Source organism: Heptranchias perlo, chromosome 17, assembly GCF_035084215.1.
Source record: "Heptranchias perlo isolate sHepPer1 chromosome 17, sHepPer1.hap1, whole genome shotgun sequence".
Classification (NCBI taxonomy): Eukaryota; Metazoa; Chordata; class Chondrichthyes; order Hexanchiformes; family Hexanchidae; genus Heptranchias; species Heptranchias perlo.
In genome coordinates, this window is record NC_090341.1 from 55,846,526 (window position 1) to 55,869,554 (window position 23,029).

General features: G+C 47.1%; 1 protein-coding gene across 1 annotated transcript; it reads left to right on the top strand.

Moving 5' to 3' along the window:
• The first annotated feature begins 454 nt into the window (after nucleotides 1-454).
• On the top strand, nucleotides 455-22,606 carry gmppb (GDP-mannose pyrophosphorylase B). Its single transcript, XM_067999014.1, has 10 exons — nucleotides 455-695; nucleotides 2,456-2,590; nucleotides 3,281-3,361; nucleotides 4,908-4,956; nucleotides 6,413-6,555; nucleotides 7,497-7,655; nucleotides 14,123-14,201; nucleotides 16,052-16,179; nucleotides 19,007-19,189; nucleotides 20,874-22,606. The coding sequence occupies exons 2-10, from the start codon at nucleotides 2,462-2,464 to the stop codon at nucleotides 21,003-21,005; spliced, it is 1,083 nt and encodes a 360-aa protein (XP_067855115.1). The 5' UTR covers nucleotides 455-695; nucleotides 2,456-2,461; the 3' UTR covers nucleotides 21,006-22,606.
• The last annotated feature ends 423 nt before the right edge of the window (nucleotides 22,607-23,029 follow it).

Below are 23,029 nucleotides of genomic sequence, written 5' to 3' on the forward strand. Positions count from 1 at the left end.
GCCGGGGATCGGCGGGGAGAACGGGAGGAGAGGCCGGGGATCGGCGGGGAGAGCGGGAGGAGAAGCCGGGGATCGGCGGGGAGAGCGGGAGGAGAAGCCGGGGATCGGCGGGGAGAGCGGGAGGAGAGGCCGGGGATCGGCGGGGAGAGCGGGAGGAGAAGCCGGGGATCGGCGGGGAGAGCGGGAGGAGAGGCCGGGGACCGGCGGGGAGAGCGGGAGGAGAGGCCGGGGATCGGCCGGGAGAGCGGGAGGAGAGGCCGGGGATCGGCGGGGAGAGCGGGAGGAGAGCGGGAGGAGAGGCCGGGGATCGGCGGGGAGAGCGGGAGGAGAGGCCGGGGAGAGCGGGAGGAGAGGCCGGGGATCGGCGGGGAGAGCGGGAGGAGAGGGCGGGGAGAGCGGGAGGAGAGGGCGGGAGGAGAGGGCGGGGAGAGCGGGAGGAGAGGCCGGGGATCGGCGGGAGGAGAGGGCGGGGAGAGCGGGAGGAGAGGCCGGGGATCGGCGGGGAGAGTGAGGGCAGAGGCCGCCTTTTCCTCACCGTTCAGTCCGGGGCGATTTCCCTCTGGGGTGAGCGGGGGCCGGAGAGCGGAGATTGGACGGTGGGAGAGGCCGCCGGGCGCACAGACACACCGACCGATCCGGCATTACAGAGAGAGAGAGAGAGAGAGACCCCCTGCCCGGGAGGCAGCGACTGATCGGTGAGTAACTGCCCGGCACGGTGCCCGGGTTATACTGGGTTAGGGAGGGGAGTTCCCCCAGGGTTGGCTGTGCTGTGCCCCCACCCGCCCAATGATGAGCGATTAAAACCGGGGATGGGCAAGAGGCCAGAGTTGGAGGTTCCAGGGACCGGGAGGAGGTTCCAGGGGCCGGGAGGGGCGAGACCCTGCAGGGATTTAGATACAAGGATGGGAATTTTAAAATGGAGGTGTTCCCGGACCGGGAGCCAGTGTCGGTCAGTGAGCACAGGGTGATGGGTGAACGGGACTCGGTGCGAGTTAGGAGACCGGCAGCAGAGCTGAAGTTTATGGAGGGTGGAAGATGGGAGGCCGGTCAGGAGAGCATTGGAATAGTCGAGTCTGGAGATAAGAAAATCATGGATGAGGGTTTCAGCTGTGGATGTTACTGCGGGAGAAGGAGACAGTGTTGGTGATGGAGAGGAGATGGCGCCTAAAGCTCAGCTCGGGGTCAAATAGGACGCCAAAGTTGCAAACAGTCTCGTTCAGCCTCAGACCGTGGCCAAGGAGAGGGATGGAGTCGGAACTGGGGAACGGAGTTCGTGGCGGGGACCGAGGACAATGGCTTCGGTCTTCCCAATTATTTAATTGGAGGAAGTTTCTGCTCATCCAAGACTGGATGTCGGAAGAGCAGTGTGACAAATTAAAGATTGGTGGAGGTGGTGATGAGGTAGAGCATGGTGTTGTTAGCACACGTGTGGAACCTGATGTGTTTTCGGAGATGTTGCCAAGGGTCAGCATGTAGATGAGAAATAGGAGGGGGCCAAGGTCACACACACAGGATGTAATTTGTGACTTTGATAAGGGCTGTTTCAGTACTGTGGCAGGGGCAGAAACCTGACTAGAGGGGTTCAAACATGGAGTTGTGGGAAGACTGGGCACGGATTTGGGAGGCACCAACACGCTTGGAGAGGAAAGGGAGGTTGGAGACAGAGGGTGGGTTTTTTAGCAGAGGGGGTGATGATGGCAGATTTGAAGGGGAGGGGGAGAGGGAACTGTTAACAGTTAACATGGGGGCCATGAAGGGAAGTTAGGTGGTCAGCAGTTTGGTGGGAATAGGGTTATGGGTGTGTTTAGTCCACCCTTGACTAAGTCCCACTCCTGCTGGTATACAGGTACATAAGAACAGGAGTAGGCCATTTAGCCCCTCAGACCTGTTCTGCCATTCAGTGAGATCATGGCTCACCTGTGACCTAACCCCCATATCCCTTAATACCTTTGGTTAACAAAAATCGATCAATCTCCGATTTAAAATTAACAATTGAGCTAGCATCAACTACCGTTTGCAGAAGAGAGTTCCAAACTTCTACCACCCTTTGCGTGTAGAATGTTTCCTAACTTCACTCCTGAAAGTCCTATTCCTAATTTTTAGGCTATGTCCCCTAGTCCTAGACACCCCAACCAACGGAAATGGTTTCTCTCCATCTACACTATCGGTTCCCCTTAATATCTTGAAAACTTTGATCGAATCACCCCTTAATCTTCTAAATTCCAGGGAAAACAACAACATATAAAGCATATTGGCTTATTAGTGATAGCCCCTGAAATGTGTTGGCACCAATGTTTAGTCCACCCTTGACTCAGTCCCACTCCTATTGGTATACTGTTGGCCACAGTCCTGTTTTTGCTGGTGTATTGCAGCATTTGAAGGCCCTGTTCTCTGACTTCCACCATTGGATTATTGAGTGAGAAGTCCGACTGTCTCTTTGGCTTTGTTTTTACAGGTGACGATGAAAGCGTTGATTTTGGTTGGAGGCTACGGCACGCGGTTACGACCGCTGACACTCAGTGTTCCGAAACCCCTGGTGGACTTTTGCAACAAGCCCATTCTTTTGCACCAATTGGAGGCTTTAGTAAAGGTACAGTCAGCACCTCACAGACAGGATGGAGAATGTGAGAGAACGGAGCACATACCAAGACATGAACTTAAACATTTGGCTGTAACATTGTGCGAGTGTGTGACAGTGAATGGCTGTGTATAGGGTCAAGTTGAGGCATTACATGTTCCCCAATTACCCTCTAATCTTTTCTTTATTACATAAGCTTGTAAACATTCAACATTGTACAGATATTATACCTAATAACCTGAGTCTCTGTAATATTGGTGCCAACATATTTCAGGAATATCACTTCCCTTTAAAACGTATTGGCACCAATACTAAAGAGACTAGAAACAGTGCTCATTAATATTGAGTTGACAGTTAATTCAACACCTCAAGTTGTTCCCTACATAGCTAGTAACAGATCTGCAGTACTTCACCCTCGTGTTACACACTATCCAATAAACAGTCCAAGCTTGGAAGGACAGAATCTCTAATTGTACTGATTCTTATTTGTTACAGTTCAATTATACATAGCCCATACGTTTCGCTCACTCACTGTTACACTTGAGCTGAAATCCCAGGGCCAACTGTGTTGCGGTAATGGATGTACGTGCTTATCGGGAGTATGGTGTTTTACGTTAATCAGTTTAAAGCTGCAATCTGTGGGCTGAAGGTTCTTGCCCTCCTTGTTTCCCGAGTGTAACCATGTTGTGTCTGTTTGAGTAGGCTGGTGTATCTCATGTGATCCTTGCTGTCAGCTACATGTCCGAGATGCTGGAGAAAGAAATGAAGGAACAGGAGCAACGGGTAAGGAGGAAAAGGCTTTGACAGCGGTCAGGAATGTCCCTTGCACGCTAACTGTTCCCGTGATATTGATCGACACAGTGAAAGCTGGAGCTTTTTCTTATTTTTAATTGTGTGACGCATGGCGTAATTTTGTGCAGTTTATCCAACTTGCTTTCAAAATGAGGAGTTTACTTTCTGTGGACATCTTTAGGGTTGAGCTACAGGGAAAGGGAGTGGGAAATATTTGGGTGCAGAAGAGGGAGTGACAGAGAACCATGTTAGACAGTAACCCCATTGATCTATATATAAAGTCACTCCACCTGAAAATGAATGAGGGAGCTTTGTTTCCAATGAAAATATAAAGTAAATCAGGTTATTGTGAGTGTGTCTCCCCTGTGGCTCATTGGGTAATCATACTTTGGGGTGTTGAGCCCCAAGCTGGCGAGACCCCCAGTTCAATCCCTTGGCCGTATCTCGATTTATCTCCGTTGGGAGCTGCAGTTGGCCTCAGCACAAACGGGGACAGGGAGGAAAAAACTACCCAGGGTTCCTGCTTCTGTTCGCCATCTGACTACTCCCCCTGGATGGTGTGGGCATCGGGTGAGGACCAATCAAGCTCGGCCGTGAAGCCTTCCCCTGTCAAGTAGCCCGCTGGCACTCGCCGTCGAGGGCCATGTGTGTAGAGCAGCTGCTGGGGGGTGGGGGCGGGAGTACCAGGGAGCAAATGGTGATTGGAATCACAGAGCAGTATGAGTTGATGGGTGAATGCACTAATGTACAGCTGCCGAAAACGTCCCAGATTCAAAGTCTGTCCCAGATTTAATCCCGGGGGGGGTGGGGCGGGGGGGGGGGGGGGCGAGGAGATCATTATACAATGACCTCTGCTAGAAAAAAAGAAATAAAAGGACATGCTTTTATATAAAACCCTTCACAACCTCAGGATGTCCCAAAGCGCTTTACAGCCAATGAAATACTTTTTTGAAGTATGGTCATTGTTGTAATGTAGGAAACTTGGCAGCCAATTTGCGTACAGCAAGATCCCAGAAACAGCAATGTGATAAATGACCAGATCATCTGTTTCAGGCGTTGGTTGAGGGATGAATGTCGCCCAGGACGTCAGGAGAACTCCCCTGTTCTTCGAATATTGCCATGGGGTCTTTTCCGTTCGCCAGAGAGGGTAGACGGAGCCTCGGTTTAACGTCTTGTTCAAAAGGCGGCACCTCCTACAGTGCAGCACTCCCTCAGTACTACACTGAAGTGTCAGCCTAGATGTTGTGCTCAAGTCTCTGAAGTGGGACTTGAACCCACAGTCTTTTGACTCCGAAGCGAATGTGCTATCTACTGAGCCTTGGCTGCTGTGCACAGGTGAAGGTGTTGGGTCAGGCAGGATGGTTGAATAGCTAGCCGGCCTGCTCCGACTAGGCCTGCCGGGACGAATGGCTGCTTGGATGACAAGCCCCGAGAATCTGTACCGCAGAACGATTCACAGTCTTCAGGGGAAGAATGGGAGGAGGAAATGTAATTGTGCGTTCTTCACTAACCAGCTATCTTATGTTACTCCCTTCAGCTGGGTATTCGTATCTCACTCTCGCGTGAAAAGGAGCCCTTAGGAACAGGTAAGAGACCTCTCCCCATCTGTCCACCTCTGGCAGTGAAAGCATCTAAAGGTCAATAGTCACCTTTCTTCCCTTTCACACGGGTTGTTATACCGTGGCCCTGATGTGAGTTGGAGAGAGGTTCCATTGTAATCGGATGTGATTTAAAAGTTAATAACTTCTCACTAGCTTTGATCGACATTGTTTATCCCTGTGGGAATGCTGGTTTCTCCCCGCTGCATACCAGACGCTACGGGAAAGGGATTGCTCCTCTAAATTTCATTAACCCAAGTCCTAGACTCATCCGGGAACTCTTATAACTAGAGGCATAGAGTACAAAAACATTAGTTTAGCCACAACTGGAGTATTGTGTCCAATTCTGGGCACCACACTTTAGGAAGGATATGACGGTGTTGGAGAGGGTGCAGAAAAGATTTACTAGAATGGTTCCAGGGACGAGGGACTTCAGTTACGTGGATAGACTGGAGAAGCTGGGATTGTTCTCCTTGGAGCAGAGAAGGTTGAGAGGAGATTTGATAGAAGTGTTCAAAATTATGATTGGTTTAGATAAAGTAAATAAAGAGAAACTGTTCCCATTGGCGAAAGGCTCGAGAACCAGAGGACGCAGATTTAAGGTGATTGGCAAAAGAATCAAAGGCGACATGAGGAAAACATTTTTACACAGCGAGTGGTTGTGATCTGGAATGCACTGCCCGAGGGGGTGGTGGAGGCAGATTCAATCGTGGCTTCCAAAAAGGAATTGGATAAATATTTGAAGAGAAAAAATTTGCAGGGCTACGGGGAAAGAGTGGAGGAATGGGACTAACTGGATTGCTTGTACAAAGAGCCGGCGCGGGCTCGATGGGCCGATTGGTCGCCTTATGTGTTATAGCGATTCTATGATTCTTTCAGAATGGGGCGCAGAATAACTATTGCATTCGTCGAAGGGGGTCATAGGCTGTTTATAGCACAGCCATATCTGTGTGTGATGGGTACCCACAGGACAGGGGTAGGCCATTCAGCCTCTCGAGCTTGCTCTGCCATTCAGTCAGACTATGGCTGATCTGCACATTAATTCCATTTACCCGCCTTTGCTCCATATCCCTCGATAAGCTTATCTAACAAAAATCAATCTACCTCAGTCTTGAAAGCTCCAATTAAAAACCCATAACATGGGTCATGGCAGGATGCAGGTTTGAGACTGTGATTCTCCGCAGAGCAAGTGTCCATACTTGGCCTACCAGTGAGGGGGAGGGTTTGGGTGCCTGTTGAAGCAGGGACGGGGAATTGGAGGCTGAGTAATTGTGCCTCTGCTCTCCTGGTTGGTAAATGATGGTGTGAGAATGGAATCAGTAACACAAAGATGCGCGGCTACAGGTGAGTGTTGTGCTGATTGCCTGTCTTGCTGTGTAATGGCCTGCGTGAAGGAGCATGCTGCTGGATTCGGCCTACTCACTCTACGTTCTTGTGTTTGCAGCTGGGCCCCTTGCTCTGGCCCGTGAGCTGTTCACCAGCAGCTCGGAGCCTTTCTTTGTAATAAATAGCGACGTTATCTGTGAGTTCCCCTTTGAAGAGATGGTCCGCTTTCACAAGCATCACGGGAAGGAGGGTACCATAGTGGTAAGTACCGCAGCTATTAAACGTCCTTGCCTTCGGCCGTCGTGTAGTGCCAGCTGCAGTGCCCATCTGTGAACATACCCGCTGATACATAGGGCCAGTATCGCATGCCATCTTAGAGCTATAGCAGTAAATTATTGCCTCGAGTTAAGCAAGGATGTTTGTAATGTAAGGCTAACCGCATTCTTCCTCATCCAACATCTTGAGTGAGGCACTGGGAGCTGCCTTCTGTCCCTGCAGGCAAATGAGGTACTGGGAGCTGCTACAATTGTACAGGGCTTTGGTAACACCACATACCGTGAAGAGTTTTGATCTCCTTATCTAAGGAAGGATATACTTGCCTTAGAGGCAGTGTAATGAAGGTTCACCAGATTAATTTCTGGGATGAGCGGGTTCTCCTATGTGGAGAGATTGGGTAGTATGTGTCTATACTCTTTGGAGTTCAGAAGAATGAGAGTGATCTCATTGAAACATATAAGATTCTAAGGGGGCTTGACAGGGCAAATGCTGAGAGGTTGTTTCCCCTGGCTGGTGAATCTAGAGCGAGGGGGCATAGTCTCAGGATAAGGGGTCGGACATTTAGGACTGAGATGAGGAGGAATTTCTTGTGAATCTTTGGAATTCTCTACCCTAGAGGGCTGAGGATGCTCAGTTGTTTATATTCAAGGTTGAGATGGATAGATTTTTGGCCCCTAGGGCAATCAAGGGATATAGGGATCGGGTGGGAAAGTGGAGTTGAGGTAGAAGATCAGCCATGATCTGATTGAATGGCGGAGCAGGCTCGAGGGGCCGGTTGGCCTACTCCTGCTCCTATTTCAAATGTTCTTATGTGAGTGAGGTACTGGGCGGGAGCTGCCTACTGTCTCAGCAGGTGAGCAATGTTGGGAGACAGAAAAGCTTTCACGGTCCTGTGTTAACTTCTAATGTGCCTATCTGTTTGATAGATTACTAGAGTGGAGGAACCATCCAAATACGGGGTAGTCATATATGAAGCAGAGATTGGGCGGATACACCGATTCGTGGAGAAGCCGCAAGTGTTTGTGTCAAACAAAATCAATGCAGGGATGTACATCTTCAGCCCCACAGTTCTGAACAGGATCCAGGTATGGTTCCCTTTACAGGAAGCTGCCGTATTATGGCTCCAATCTAATGACTACCCTCTGCTAAGTGAGGAGGAATATTTCAGGCCCATTGTCAAAAAGCAGCCGAGCTCACAATGTGCTTTGTTCGCAGTCACTGATGAACATTATTTCTGTGTATGTTGTAGACCGTACTTTGTGTAAACCACACCCCTACTACCACACTACCTGGACAAGAGGAGAAGGCTTTGTACATGTCAAAGTGAGTGATGTTAGTGCTGAGGAACGCAGCAGATGACAAAAGGGAATACAAAGAGGTTAGGGAAGAAGTCAAAAAAAACAATTAGGAAAGCAAAAAGGAATTATGACATAAAATTATCAAGGAAAATAAAAAAAATGAAGTATTTTACAGACACATAAATAACAAAAGAATAATCAGGATAAAGATAGCGCCACTAGATAAACTCACAGGTAATGACAGTGAAATGGCAGAAATATTAAATAATTACTTTGCCTCCGTATTTACCAGGGAGACTAACATGGTGGGCGGGACATTAGAAGAGATCAAAAAAGATATAAAGACATTTAAGATAGAAATGGGAGAGATAATTGATAAACTAATCAAACTTAGTTATGAATAATCCCCTGGTCTGGATGGATTGTATCTGTGCATATTAAAAAAACAAGGTAGGGCAGATTTAGTGGAGGCACTATTACATATATATAAAAATTCATTATAAAAGGGAATAGTGTCAGAGGAGTGGCGGACAGCTAATGTTATTCCTATATTTAAAAAGGGTAATAGAACAAGTCCAGGGAACTATAGACCAATTAGCTTAACGTTGGTGGCATGAAAAATCATGGAATCTTTACTCAGATGCAATAGAAAAACATAGAATCATAGGAAGCACAGGAAGAGGCCTTTTGGCCCATCATGCCTGTGCCGGCTCTTTGAAAGAGCTATCCCAATTAGTCCCACACCCCTGCTCTTTCCCCATACCCCTGTAAATTTTTCCCCTTCAAGTATTTATCTAATTCCCTTTTGAAAGTTATTATTGAATCTGCTTTCACCGCCCTTTCAGGCAGTGCATTCCAGATCATTACAATTTGCTGCGTAAATTTTTTTTCCTCATGTCGCCACTGGTCCTTTTGCCAATTACCTTAAATCTGTGTCCTCTGGTTACTGACCCTTCTGCCACTGGAAACAATTTCTCCTTATTTACTCTATCAAAACACCTCTCATATTTCCACTTAACCTTCTCTGCTCCAAGTAGAACAATCCCAGCTTCTCCAGTCTCTCCACATAGCTGAAGTCCCTCATCCCTGGTACCATTTTGGTAAATCTCCTCTGCACCCTCTCTAAGGCCTTGACATCCTTCCTAAAGTGTGGAGCCCAGAATTGGACACAATACTCCAGCTGGGGTCTAACCATTGTTTTATAAAGGTTTAGCATAACTCCCTTGGTTTTATACGCTCTGCCTCTATTTATAATGCCATGGATTCCATATGCCTTTTTAACAGCCTTCTCAACTTGTCCTGCCACCTTCAAAGATTTGTGTACGTACACCCTCAGGTCTCTGTTCCTGTACCCCTTTTATACCATTTAGTTTATATTGCCTCTCCTCATTCTTCCTACCAAAATGTATCACTTCACACTTCTGTGTTAAATTTCATCTGCCATGTGTCTGTCCATTTCACCAGTTTGTCTATGTCCTCCTGAAGTCTATCACTATCTTCCTTGCTGTTTACTACATTTCCAAGTTTCGTGTCATCTGCAAACTTTGAAATTATGCCCTCTATACCCAAGTCCGGATCATTAATATATATCAGAAAGAGCAGTGGTCCTAATACTGACTCCTGGAGAACACCACTGTATACTTCCCTCTAGTCTGATAAACAACCGATCACCACTACTCTCTGCTTTCTGTCCCTTTGACAATTTTATATCCACGCTGCCACTGTCCCTTAATCCCATGGACTTCAATTTTGCTAACAAGTCTATTATGTGGTACTTTATCAAACGTCTTTTGAAAGTCCATATACACAACATCAACCACACTACCCTCATCAACGAACTCAATCAAGTCAATCAAACACGATTTGCCATTAACAAAGCCGTGCTGGCTTTCATTTATTAATCGATATTTTTCAAAGTGACAATTAGTTTTGTCCTGGATTATTGTGTCTTAAAGTTCTCCCACCACTGCCGTCAGGCTGACTGGCCTGTAATTGCTGGGTTTGTCCCTCTCCCCTTTTTTGAACAGGGGTGTAACATTTGCAATCTTCCAGTCCCCTGGCCCCGCCCCCATATCTAAGGAGGATTGGAAGATTATGGCCAAAGGCAATTTCCACCTTTGCTTCCCTCAGTGACCTAGGTTGCATCCCATCTGGACAGGGTGACTTTTCTACTTTGACTGCTCCCAACCTTCTAAGTTCCTCCTCTTTATCTATTTTTATCCTATCCAATTTCTCTATTACCTCCTCCTTTACTGCAACATTGGAAGTATCCTCGTCTTTGGTGAAGACAGGTGCAAAATACTCATTTAATATCTCAGCCATGCCCTCTGACATCTAGAAACTGAAAATATAATAAAGAATAGCTGGCATGGATTTCAAAAGGGAAGGTCATACCTGACCAACCTTATTGAATTCTTTGAAGAAGTAACAAAGAGTAGACAAGGGTAATGCTGTGGATGTAATATTCTTGGATTTTCGAAAGGCCTTCGATAAGAACGTGGAGTCAGGGGACAAGTCGCAAAATGGATAGCAAGCTGGCTACACAACAGAAAAGAGAGTAGGGGTTAAGGGTAGTTACTCAGACTGGCAAAAGGTGGGAAGTGGCATTCCACAAGGATCGGTGCTGGGACCACTGTTCACCATTTACATAAATAATTTGGACTCAAATCAGAAGTACAATTTGAAAATTTGTGAACGACACCAAATTGGAGGGTATAGTTAATACTGAGGAAGAATGCAACAATGTATAATAAGATGTTAATTTTGTTCCGGATTATTGTCTCAGAATGGGCAAGTAAATGGCAAATGAATTTTAATATAGATAAGTGTGAGGTGTTGCATTTTGGTAGGAAGAATGAGGCGGCCACATACTGCTTGGATAATAAGAATCTAAATGGGGTCGAGAAGCAAAGGGATCTCAGGGTACAGATACACAAATCACTAAAAGTGGTGATGCAGGTTAATAAGGCCATAAAAAATGTAAACCAAGCACTGGGGTTCATTCCTAGAGGGATAGAATTGAAAAGCAGAGAAGTTATGTTAAACTTGTATAGAACCTTGGAGTACTGTGCACCGTTCTGGTCTCCATATTCTGAAAAGGATATAGAGGCACTGGAGAAGGTGTGGAAAAGATTTAGGGTGGTACCAGAACTGAGAGGTTATACTTATCAGGAAAGACTGGACAGGCTGGGGCACCATCTCTAGAAAAGAGAAAGCTGAAGGGTGACCTAATAGAGGCCTTTAAAATTATTAAGGGGTTTGATAAGATAGACATAGAGAAGATATTTCCACTTGTAGGGGAGTCCAAAACCAGGGGTCATAAATACAAAATAATAATCCAATAAGGAATTCAGGAGAAACTTCAAACATTCCCAGGGCAATTGTAAACAATTTTACAACACCGAGTTATAGTCCAACAAATTTATTTTAAATTCCACAAGCTTTCGGAGGCTTCCTCCTTCCATTCACCTGAGGAAGCATCTCCACATCATTCCCAGGGCAGGTAGAGCACGGGTTATATACAGAGTGAAGCTCCCTCTACACTGTCCCATCAAACACTCCCAGGGCAGGTAGAGCACGGGTTAGATACAGAGTGAAGCTCCCTCGACACTGTCATCAAAAGCATCTACTGCAGTAGACCATTTGTGCATGTTTAATTGGTTCTGAAGGAGCAGGCTGTTGGTGCAGTGTCCTCTCCCTCACCGAACAGGAGCTGGCCTCCATTCTATATAGGATTGGTATCAGGCAGACAAGAGATTTTCATCCTTTCAGTGAGGGCTGGATTTAATCCCAGAAGAGTGCCAACTAGAATCGCAGCAAGTTCATATTTTTGAAATGTATCCCAGGACGTTATGGGAGGTTAGGGAGGAAATTGCGGGTCCCCTAGCAGAGATATTTGAATCATCCACCGCTACAGGTGAGGTGCCTGAAGATTGGAGGGTAGCAAATGTTGTGCCTTTGTTTAAGAAGGGCGGCAGGGAAAAGCCTGGGAACTACAGACCAGTGAGCCTGACATCTGTAGTGGGTAAGTTGTTAGAGGGTATTCTGAGGGACAGGATCTACAGACATTTGGAGAGGCAGGGACTAATTAGGAACAGTCAGCATGGTTTTGTGAGAGGAAAATCATGTCTCACGAATTTGATTGAGTTTTTTGAAGGGGTAACCAAGAAGATAGATGAGGGCTGTGCAGTAGACGTGGTCTACATGGACTTCAGCAAAGCATTTGACAAGGTACCGCATGGTAGGTTGTTACATAAGGTTAAATCTCATGGGATCCAAGGTGAGGTAGCCAATTGGATACAAAATTGGCTTGACGACAGAAGACAGAGGGTGGTTGTCGAGGGTTGTTTTTCAAACTGGATGCCTGTGTCCAGCGGTGTGCCTCAGGGATCGGTGCTGGGTCCGCTGTTATTTGTTATTTATATTAATGATTTGGATGAGAATTTAGGAGGCATGGTTAGTAAGTTTGCAGATGACACCAAGATTGGTGGCATTGTGGACAGTGAAGAAGGTTATCTAGGATTGCAACGGGATCTTGATAAATTGGGCCAGTGGGCCGATGAATGGCAGATGGAGTTTAATTTAGATAAATGTGAGGTGATGCATTATGGTAGATCGAATCGGGCCAGGACCTACTCCGTTAATGGTAGGGCGTTGGGGAGAGTTATAGAACAAAGAGATCTAGGAGTACAGATTCATAGCTCCTTGAAAGTGGAGTCACAGGTGGATAGGGTGGTGAAGAAGGCATTCAGCATGCTTGGTTTCATTGGTCAGAACATTGAATGCAGGAGTTGGGATGTCTTGTTGAAGTTGTTCAGGGCATTGGTGAGGCCACACTTGGAGTACTGTGTACAGTTCTGGTCACCCTATTATAGAAAGGATATTATTAAACTAGAAAGAGTGCAGAAAAGATTTACTAGGATGCTACCGGGACTTGATGGTTTGACTTACAGGGAGAGGTTAGACAGACTGGGACTTTATTCCCTGGAGAGTAGGAGGTTAAGGGGTGATCTTATAGAAGTCTATAAAATAATGAGGGGCATAGATAAGGTCGATAGTCAAAATCTTTTCCCAAAGGTAGGGGAGTCTATAACGAGGGGGCACAGATTTAAGGTGAGAGGGGAGAGATACAAAAGGGTCCAGAGGGGCAATTTTTTCACTCAAAGGGTGGTGAGTATCTGGAACGAGCTGCCAGAGGCAGTAGTAGAGGCGGGTACAATTTTGTCTTTTAAAAAGCATTTGGACAGTTACATGGGGAAGATGGGTATCGAGGGATATGGGCCAAGTGCAGGCAATTGGGACTAGCTTAGTGGTATAAACTGGGCGACATGGACATGTTGGGCCGAAGGGCCTGTTTCCATGTTGTAACTTCTATGATTCTATGATTCTATAACTTAAAATTTATTACGGTAACTGTTACTTGCAAATGCAGTAGGTTGTTAGTGATTCAGATCGGTGATTTTACTTCTGAAAGATTGTCTGCAGCAAATATTTTTCTGCCAGTTCAAACCCAGACTGCTCAGACAAGAAGCCATGACCTTAACATGGGTGACTGACCGACCAGCTGGAGATTGAGCCAGCAGGGATGAAGTGGTCCCTTTACAATCTGTTCCTGGGGCTCCCCTGATTCCCGAGAGACCAGCAATGCCGTGGGTTGATCTCTGGTCTACGGGAGACAGCTGGTCTCGACCACAGCAGCTACAATTGGCCTCAGTGCCCATGGGAAGGGGGAAATCACCCGGGGTTCCTGCTCCTCAGGGATCTGCAATGAAAAGGGCATGTGCGTGAATCTGACTTGGGTGTGATGCCCTCCACAGCCAATTAGCTCACTGTTCGGGGCCAAACCTGAATAATGGCTAGGTGACTGAAGGACCAGAAGGCCGCTGGTTTCCCAGTACAGTACCTGAGTTAGAGGCACCCCTTCCTGAGTGAAGAAGGGAAAATTAGCAACCCCCACCCACCCTCGGATTCACTTCAGCCTCCATCAACTTGCAGACCACTTGTATAATGTGTGTGGTGGCTTGAACAGGAGGGGAAAGGTGTGGATGGGTGCAGCACATAGAGGGAGTTGAGAGGGAGGGGGGTGCGGCTGGGCTTGCGGTGAGGGTGGGAGGGGATGGTGCCACCAAGCCAGATCGCGCCGGAAGCCGACCGTTTAATGGGATTGGGAGTACGAGAGTCACTGGCATGTGTGAATTGAGGGAGCTGAGTCCTGTTACTGGTTCTGACTCTACGTATTCTTCACGTCTCTGCAGCTCAGGCCAACGTCGATAGAGAAGGAGATTTTTCCCGTTATGGCACATGAGGGTCAGCTGTACGCCATGGAGCTGCAAGGTGAGGAGCGCGCTGAGCCCATGAGATGGGAATGTGGCACCGAGACTCCTTTTATATAAGGCAAAGTCTCTGAACTTCAAGCTGGGTCACTGTGTGGAGTTGAAATGATAATCCAACACCCCTTCTCTCCCACTTATCCCTCCTGAAGCTGTGGCCATTCTTCACTCGTGAACCTGAACGATGAATATTAGCGAGCTATTCCACCATGAAGGGCATTGTGCCCAATCCGCCCTTCATGGGCAAGCACTTTCCAGTAGGAAATTACTCTTACCCAACTCGCCCAATTCTAGTGTCCCCTCTGCTGCCTCGGGGGAGATCAGCTAGCTCAGCACAGGCCAGTGGCTGAGCCCGAGTCCTGTCTGCTCTCTGTGGTTTGGTTCCACATGATCCAGCACACTTAACTAACGGTTACCAGGGGAACAATCCGTTACATTTGATAAGCAACAAAACCTGTAACTTGTCTTAATTCAGACCTATGGACCTAAACCATTGTCCTAAATGCCTTGTCTTCAAATTTCTGCTACTTTTCCCTGGATGTTTAACGATGGCAGCTAGTGCCCTCTGGAGGGATCTCGTAAATTAGTTGACGTGTTTGAGCAACCAGTGCTGTAGAACTTGCCGATCCAGGGTTCTCTGTGGTTTATTGAAGCCTGCATTGTTTGTACATTGTCCTAGTGACAGTTTTGGCCCAGGGCCCTCCCCTCGCTGGGGCCCTCCCCTCCGGCTCACATCTTGAGCGACACTGACCCAAGTGTTGTTTCTGGCCTTAGCTGGAAATGGTGAATGTGAGAAATGAATTGAAATATGGAGAAACTTTCCTCTGGTGGGGAATCTAGAACAAGGGGGCACAATCTTAAAATTAGAGCTAGGTCGTTCAGGAGTGAAATCAGGAAGCTCTTTTTCACACAAAGGGTAGAGGAAATCTGGAACTCTCTTTCCCCCCCAGAAGACTGTGGATGCTGGGTCAGTTGAAATTTTCAAGACAGATCAACAGATTTTTATGAGGTAAGGATATCTGGGGATACGGAGGAAAGACAGGTAAATTGGGTTGAGCTACAGATCAGCCATGATCTAACTGAATGCAAGGAAGTTAAGCAAAACCTTTATAAAACACTGGTTAGGCCTCAGCTGGAGTATTGTGTCCAATTCTGGACACCACACTTTAGGAAGGATGTCAAGGTCTTAGAGAGGGTGCAGAGGAGATTTACAAGAATGGTGCCAGGGATGAGGGACTTCAGTTATGTGGAGAGACTGGAGAAGCTGGGGTTGTTCTCCTTAGAACAGAGAAGGTTAAGAGATTTAATACAGGTGTTCAGAATCATAAAAGGTTTCGATGGAATAGATAGGGAGAAACTGATCCAGTGCCAGGAGGGTCGGTAACCAGAGGACACAGATTTAGGATAACTGGCAAAAGAACCAGAGGGGAGACGATGAGATTTTTTTTTACTCAGCAAGTTATGATCTGGAATGCACTGCCTGAAAGAGCGGTGGAAGCAGATTCAGTAATAACTTTCAAAAGGGATTTGGATAGATACTTGAAAAGGAAAAATTTGCAGGGCTATGGGGAAAGAGCGGGGGAATGGGACTAATTGGATAGCTCTTTCAAAGAGCTGGCACAGGGACAATGGGCCGAACGGCCGCCTCCTATTCCTCTGTTCTTAATGTAATTTTCCACAGAAGACAGGTGATGATCACTGGGGCCTGAGGCCGTGCAGTGTATTACTGATCCCAGTTGTTGTGTGCTTGTGTGTCCACGGCTGGAATCGGCCGAGGGTCTCTGAGAATCGGAAATTACAGATTGTTCCAAATCTCCGGCCTTGGCGAATGATGCAGTTGTTTTTTGTGCGTAGGGTTCTGGATGGATATCGGGCAGCCCAAAGACTTCCTGACTGGGATGTGCATGTACCTGCAGTCCATCCGACACAAAGCACCAGACAGGCTGCACCAAGGGCCTGGGATAGTTGGAAACGTGCTGGTGGTAAGTCACTACATGGCTCGTTTACACTGCTCGCTCTCAGCACCAGGAGATCTCTGCCTGCGCCACAAGCTGCTGAGATCCCTGAGGTTTCACACCCTTATCACTTGTCCGCATCATCTCATGAGCCCTCTGTCCAGGTTCATCCGGTTGGGCTGAACTGTTCTGGAAGCCCGTGACTACTGGTCACTTCCATCCAATGAGTTGGTCCCTGTGCCTGATCTTCAATCTGACTTCCAGCAATCTCAGCATTTTACAACAGCACGTTTGCAGAGTGGGCTTGGCTTGGGTCAGGCTGCTGCCACTGGGCAGAATGTTGCCCAATGGGTTGTCTTGCTGCAAACCCTCGCAATCAGTCAGTGTATTTTGCCTTCTCAGCCACTCCCCAGCCTACATGCAGAACCTGTGTAACTCGGCCTGGTGAATAAGTCCCTCCGATCACAGTTCAGTCCAGGTCTCGTTGAATTGACCACATTTCATGGTGTGCTGAGTGTCTTTGAGAGATGCTGGTCTTGTTTTATGTTACGTCCGTCTCCTTGTGACTCCCAACAATTGCAGGCTGGATAATTAGGAAGTGGCGAACTGTCCCAGCAGGTGGCAGTGGTTGGCCAGTGTTTCAGGGTAGCTGCAGTGCTCTCTCTGACCAGTGTGTGGTGCTGGAGGTCCAGCCTGCAATCAGTGCCTGTGGTGGCGAAGGTGACTGAACAAGCTTTGCCCATGAGGAATTCTAGGATTTTTAACCTGTATTTTGGGGATCAAAATCTGGACTTTTTAACAGTACTATTAAAAATAAACATTGCAGGTCACCCATTATTTACAAAACACATTGCAGTCTTTGTTCTGCTCAGACTTTACTCCTCCCACCGTTACAAAAAAAATGCTGTAATCCCTAAACATTACAAGCATTATCAGACAGTGCAAAATCAAAAACACCAAGATTCCGTAAGATTATGGGATGTTAGTGCATTCCAGTGTTGAAGATTTTGTTGTGTTTGTGGTGTACAAAGGGAGCAGCAAGAACAGACTACCTGGCCCAACAATGCTTCACCCATCCATGATGTGGTGCTGTCTTGTACGTGGCTCTCCCAGTTTGTTAGTGCTAACTCCTGGAGGAGGTGAACAGAATTTGAGCCTAATTTCTGCTGGGACATTCTTTCCCAACCCCATAAGGCAATGAAGCCAGCTCCAGGAGATCATGGTTACCTATTACCCATGGTCTGATGCAGAAGCAAACTTAACACTACCTCCCACATGCAGCAGCACCAAGCTGCATTGCATTGCCCACTAAAGGAGCCATTAGTATAAATGATATTAAAATATTGGTCCTTGTGACGTGTGGAATCCCTCACTGGGGACCCTCGGCATGTGACCAGCAGAATCGGGCGGCTAAATTTAAGAAGTTGGTACTTCCTTTCAGCCGTGGCTGGCAGGCTTTAGGGGCGGAACATGCCGGGTGGGCTGTGGGAGCACGGCTGTGGGGGAAGAACAAGCCTTACTTTTATAGCAAGGCTGGCTAGTCGGGATTCAGAGATTTCAGGCAGCCCGATGCAAACTCCTGTCCGGCTCCCAGCTCAGTGACTGTGGTCTGTGTACTGGCAGTCGCAGTAGATCGGTTGCCCTGCCGATGGCCAATCCGGTAAGGACTGGTTGTCCTGTTCATTGTGAGAATGCTGCACCTCAGGGTAACCCAGTCCTGGCCCAGTCCAGAGAAACTCCAGCCTTCCTCAACCAATCGGAAGTAAAACCACACACAAATAAAACCACTCAAACATCAGCGGAAACTACTCCAAATTAGACTAAAATACAGTTTTAATTAAAAGTTCCTAGTTTTGCTCACCTGTTGCTGCCCTCGTGTTTTCTTTCCTCTCCTCTATCTCTGGTTTTTATCCTGATTTTACTCTTTGTTCCTACTATCCTATCTTTTCTAACCTTGATACAGTGCATTTTGGAAGAGGAAACAAGTTTTTTTTAAAAATGGTTTTAAAGACTGGCTTTCTAATCAATCAAGAAGTCAGAATTTAAAAAAAAATTCATTCTGGGGATGTGGGCGTCACTGGCTAGGCCGGCGTTTATTGCCCGTCCTCTAATTGCCCTGAGAAAAGTGGTGGTGGGCCTTCTTGAACCACTGGTAGCCTTGAGTTAACCTATAACTGAGTAACATGCTATGGCAGTGGGGGGGTGGGGGGTCAAACATGCTCCCCCTTCTAATCCTGAAAGTCATACTTCAGCTTCAAGTGCTGTGGTGTGTGCACTTCTCTGAATGGTTCATAACCACAGTAAAGGCAGTCGGTTTGTGGCTGTACCGTGGGAATGCTGCATTGTATGAGGACTGGTGTCAGGACCTCTTGAAAATGTTGTGTGCTCACAGTGAGGGATGGCAGTGCTGGGGATCCATTTCAAACCCCCAGCATTGGCACCGAGCACTCTCCAGACCAGGTATAGCAGAGCCAGATGCAGAATAAAGCTCCTTCTACACTGCCCAAACAGTGTACTTCAGGCCCAACCTCCGCCTGACTCCTAATAACTCCAGTGTGCCATGTTTTTCCACATCTCACACCAGCCTTCTGGGGCCGGTCTGAGTGACATTACCACTTGGTGCTGCCAAGTGCCGTAGGAATAGGGTTGGGATTGGCCAAACTCATTTCATACGGGACCTTTAAAGCCAGCAGACAGGAGACTAGAGGTGGAGGACCAGCATCTGACCCACTGTAATCCAGTCCCATGTATGGTCCTGTTTGTATTTCAGTTCTACTCACGTTTATCTTGCAGTGTTGGAATTGCCTCCCGCAGGCTGCCAGACTCACTATCGATTCATTGCCCTCTCTTATAGGACCCAAGCGCCCAGATTGGCGAGAAATGCTCCATTGGTCCAAATGTGACGATCGGCCCAGGAGTGGTGATCGAGGATGGAGTGCGGATAAAGCGCTGCACGGTCCTCAAGGGCTCAAGGATCCGCTCGCATTCCTGGCTGGAGTCCTGCATTATCGGCTGGAGCTCCGATGTGGGGCAGTGGGTGAGTGGGGGGCGGAGGGAGGTGGGCGAGGGCAGTAGGGCTCTTTCTCTTTCGATTCCTGACTCTCCTTGGTGTCTTTTGGGCGTTAATGTATCTCACCGACAGTATCTCCCGTCTGAACCTACAGACCCACGTTTAACATCGTCCCTTCAATGTGCAACATTCTGCTTCCTGGCCTCAGTCTGTGCTGTTCAGTAACGGGTGGCTGTCAGATTGGGGACAGCAAGCTGGTGATGGGGCCTGCCCAGCTCCTGAGTCCAGAGCTTGCGATGAGTCAATTGTTGGTTCCTTCACTAAACATATCAGGGGAGAAATTGGTCCAGGTTAGGTTAATTTACTTGGTGGAAAATGGGGTGGAGGGGAACGAAAAGATCCAATATCGCAGGGCCGTGTCCTGTGCCCCAAGGACACCTCAAATATGTCCGATGCCACAGGCTCCATCCTGTGCTAATGAGGGGCCTAACGCCTGTTTAAGGACCCTTCCAGGAATTGGGCAGCGCTGAATGTTCTGTCCAGGTTTTACAGGGCTTGCTCCGGCCTAACATACGAACATAAGAAATAAGAGCAGGAGTAGGCCATACGGCCCCTTTAGCCTCCTCCACCATTCAATCAAATCATGATGTGGAGATGCCAGTGATGGACTGGGGTGGACAAATGTAAGGACTTGCACAACACCAGGTTATAGTCCCAACAGTTTTATTTTAAATCACAAGCTTTCGGAGCTTACCTCCTTCGTCAAGTGTTGTGCAAGTCCTTACAATCAAATCATGGCTGATCTTCGACATCAACTCCACTTTCCCGCCTGATCCCCATGTCCCTTGATTCCCTTAGACTCCAAATATCTATCGATCTCAGTCTTGAATGTACTCATCGACTGAGCATCCACAGCCCTCCGGGGTAGAAAATTCCAAAGATTCACAACCCTCTGAGTGAAGAAGTTTTTCCGAATCTCAGTCTTGAATGGCCGACCCCTTATCCTGAGACTATGCTCCCTAGTTCTAGACTCTCCAGTCACAGAAAACATCCTCTCAGCATCTACCCTGTGAAGCCCTCTAAGAATTTTATATGTTTCAATGAGATTACCTCTCATTCTACTAAACTCCAGAGAGTATAGGCCCATTCTACTCAATCTCTCCTCATAGGACAACCCTCTCAGCCCAGGAATTAATCTAGTGAACCTTTGTTGCACCGCCTCTAAGGCAAGTATATCCTTCCTTAGGTAAGGGGATCAAAACTGTACACCTGTCACCAGAGCCCTATTATAATTGCAGCAAGATGTCCTTACTGTTCTATATCAGACGGTCTGTGTGATCAGTAAGTACTGTTCTGTATCGGGCACACTGTGTGATCAGTAAGTACTGTTCTCCTTCAGGATGGGAGACAGCAAACCAGGGGGCTGGGGTGGGGTGTGATGGATCAGGAAGTTGAAACAGGAGGTAGTGGCAGGTCGAGGTGGTGGTTTATCACGTGATCCACTTATACAAGAATGAGGTGGTTTGTGTGCTGAAGTTTGATTCACTTGGTTGCAGTGGTTGATTGGTGAACTCCTGTCCTGCTCCACTGGGCTGCCTTAATTTCCTCTTTGTACTCTGATACCTATGTCTCGATCCTGCTCATACACAAGTAGTGAGGTATGGAATTGCTAATGGTTTGTTTGGTCTGATTGCTTCCTGTTTGTTTACAGGTGCGGATGGAGAACGTTGCAGTCCTGGGAGAGGACGTGATTGTGAAAGATGAGCTGTACCTGAACGGGGCCAATGTCCTACCTCACAAGTCCATCGCTGACTCTGTGCCTGAACCCAAGATCATCATGTAGGTCATAGCAGCTGCTTGAGACGGACACAAGCCTGAGTCAGAGCTAAAGAACCTGAACTGTGCCAATCGTCAATGGATAGACCGGAGCTGTTAATCAAGTAATGAATGAGGGTCTGGGTACTCCAATTACTCCCCCTCCCGAGCCTGAATTCGCACTGTGACAAATCACTAGAGTTACTCTTGTTTAAACTGTACCCGTCCTCCCCATCCACGTGTGTGCGTGAGGAGAGTTCAGCTTGAAATGGCTCCGATTTGATTCCCACGAGTACTTGCTGCTTGTCATTATTGATGGCGGCTCTGTGCGGGGCGTAGATCTTTTGACACAGGATTGGATCCTGCGCCTTGGCAAATCTTATCCAAGTTAGTGGATGGCTTTTAAAACATTACTTAGGAAAGCTGCACCTCTTGGCACTTTGAGCTGGGTGAGTTATCCCTGGGATTCCCTCTCCTTCGGTACTGTGGTGAAATGGTATAAGAATGGACCTTTTTAAAATACTTTCTTTCCCGCCTTGCAGGCTAGGGCCTGCACAGATTATGGAATCATGAGTAGAGGTGGCAGCACGTGTCACACCTAGTTACCAGTTTGCCCTCACTGCTCCGACACTGGCTCAATCCCCAAATTAAAATTCAGCATCTTAACTACAACTCTACAAGGCGATAATGGGAATGGTGGCGGGGGGAAAAGAGGGTGTTTTCTGAGATAAAATGTAGGTTTGTGACACGATTGTACTTGTGCTGAGTGCTGTGAGATCCCTGCTCCGTGCCCTGCAGTGTTGTCCTTTCCAGTGCCTGGGCCGGTGCTGGTTTTACTATAGAAACAGTAACCCATTCAACCACAAAATAATGACCGATAATGGTGGGATCTCAATCAATTGCTTCTGGGTTTCCTACTTGTGATTTTTTTTTTATTATTAACTTGCACACTGATTTTCTATAAACTCTTTAATTCCAAATAAATTTGAGAATTACTGTAGGTGGAAGTAGTCATTTAGTTCAAAATTAGTTTCCTGGAGCAGGTGTGAAATTGCCTGTGGAGGAAGTGAGCGAAGCCTCCTGTTGTCCTGATAAATCCTGAGAGAATTTGGTACAAATATAACAGAATTGTACTAATTGCTGCAGTCTTTATGTTGGCTCGCTCTCTATCAGTGCCAAACACAACTGGACCATCTGACCCAATGGTAATCATTTTATTTACAAAGGGTTTGCCTCCCCCAGCTGATCAGTGAGTTGACTACTGCAGTGGATTACAGTCCTGCCCCAATCGTTCCATTAATCAGAAACAAACATTTCTGATTCTTTCAAAATATTGTTTATTACAGTCTGTTTTGTAAAACTAGTTATTCGTGTCTTTAAATGGAGATAGAAAAAATACCGTACCCAGCCTTCTAACTGCAAATACTGAAATTTATTGTGCTTTTTAAGTTCTGGCCTATGAATTGGAGATAAGTGGAAGTTAATATGAATGTTCGAGAGATTGTCGTTGGTAGAATGTTTCCAGTATCTTGATGGCTGATGTCACTGATTCCTGGCTGCACTAAATCATTTTTAAAAGTATCTATTTTGCAGGTTTGGAATTGAAAGTTTAAAAAAAATTACAAGTCAGATTGTTGCATTTGTCATTTTATGTTCAATAATTCAAAAGGTACCTGGAGGGATATTATCTAAAGTGTAAATAAGGAAAACCAAGATTATTACTTCAAAGTGTGTCAAAGCATCAACTAGAGCTTGGCTGTGGTAGCAATCTCACTTCTGATTTAAAGACTGTGGGTTCGAGCCCCTTTCCAGGACTTGAGCACATAATCTAGGCTGACACTCCAGTCCTACAGTGACACAGAATGTGTCTGTGTAGTGAGTGAGTGACAGGTTGTATTAGCTGTATTAATTGACTGCGCCAAAGAAGTCTGACTTGGTCTAGCTGCTGTCAGGAATTTCTGCAGTTTGTGGTAATTGCTGGGTTTGAGGTGATGGCGATCGGGACAGGGCCAGTCTTGGAGTGAGGGGGTTTCTATAGTTGAGCTTGCTGTA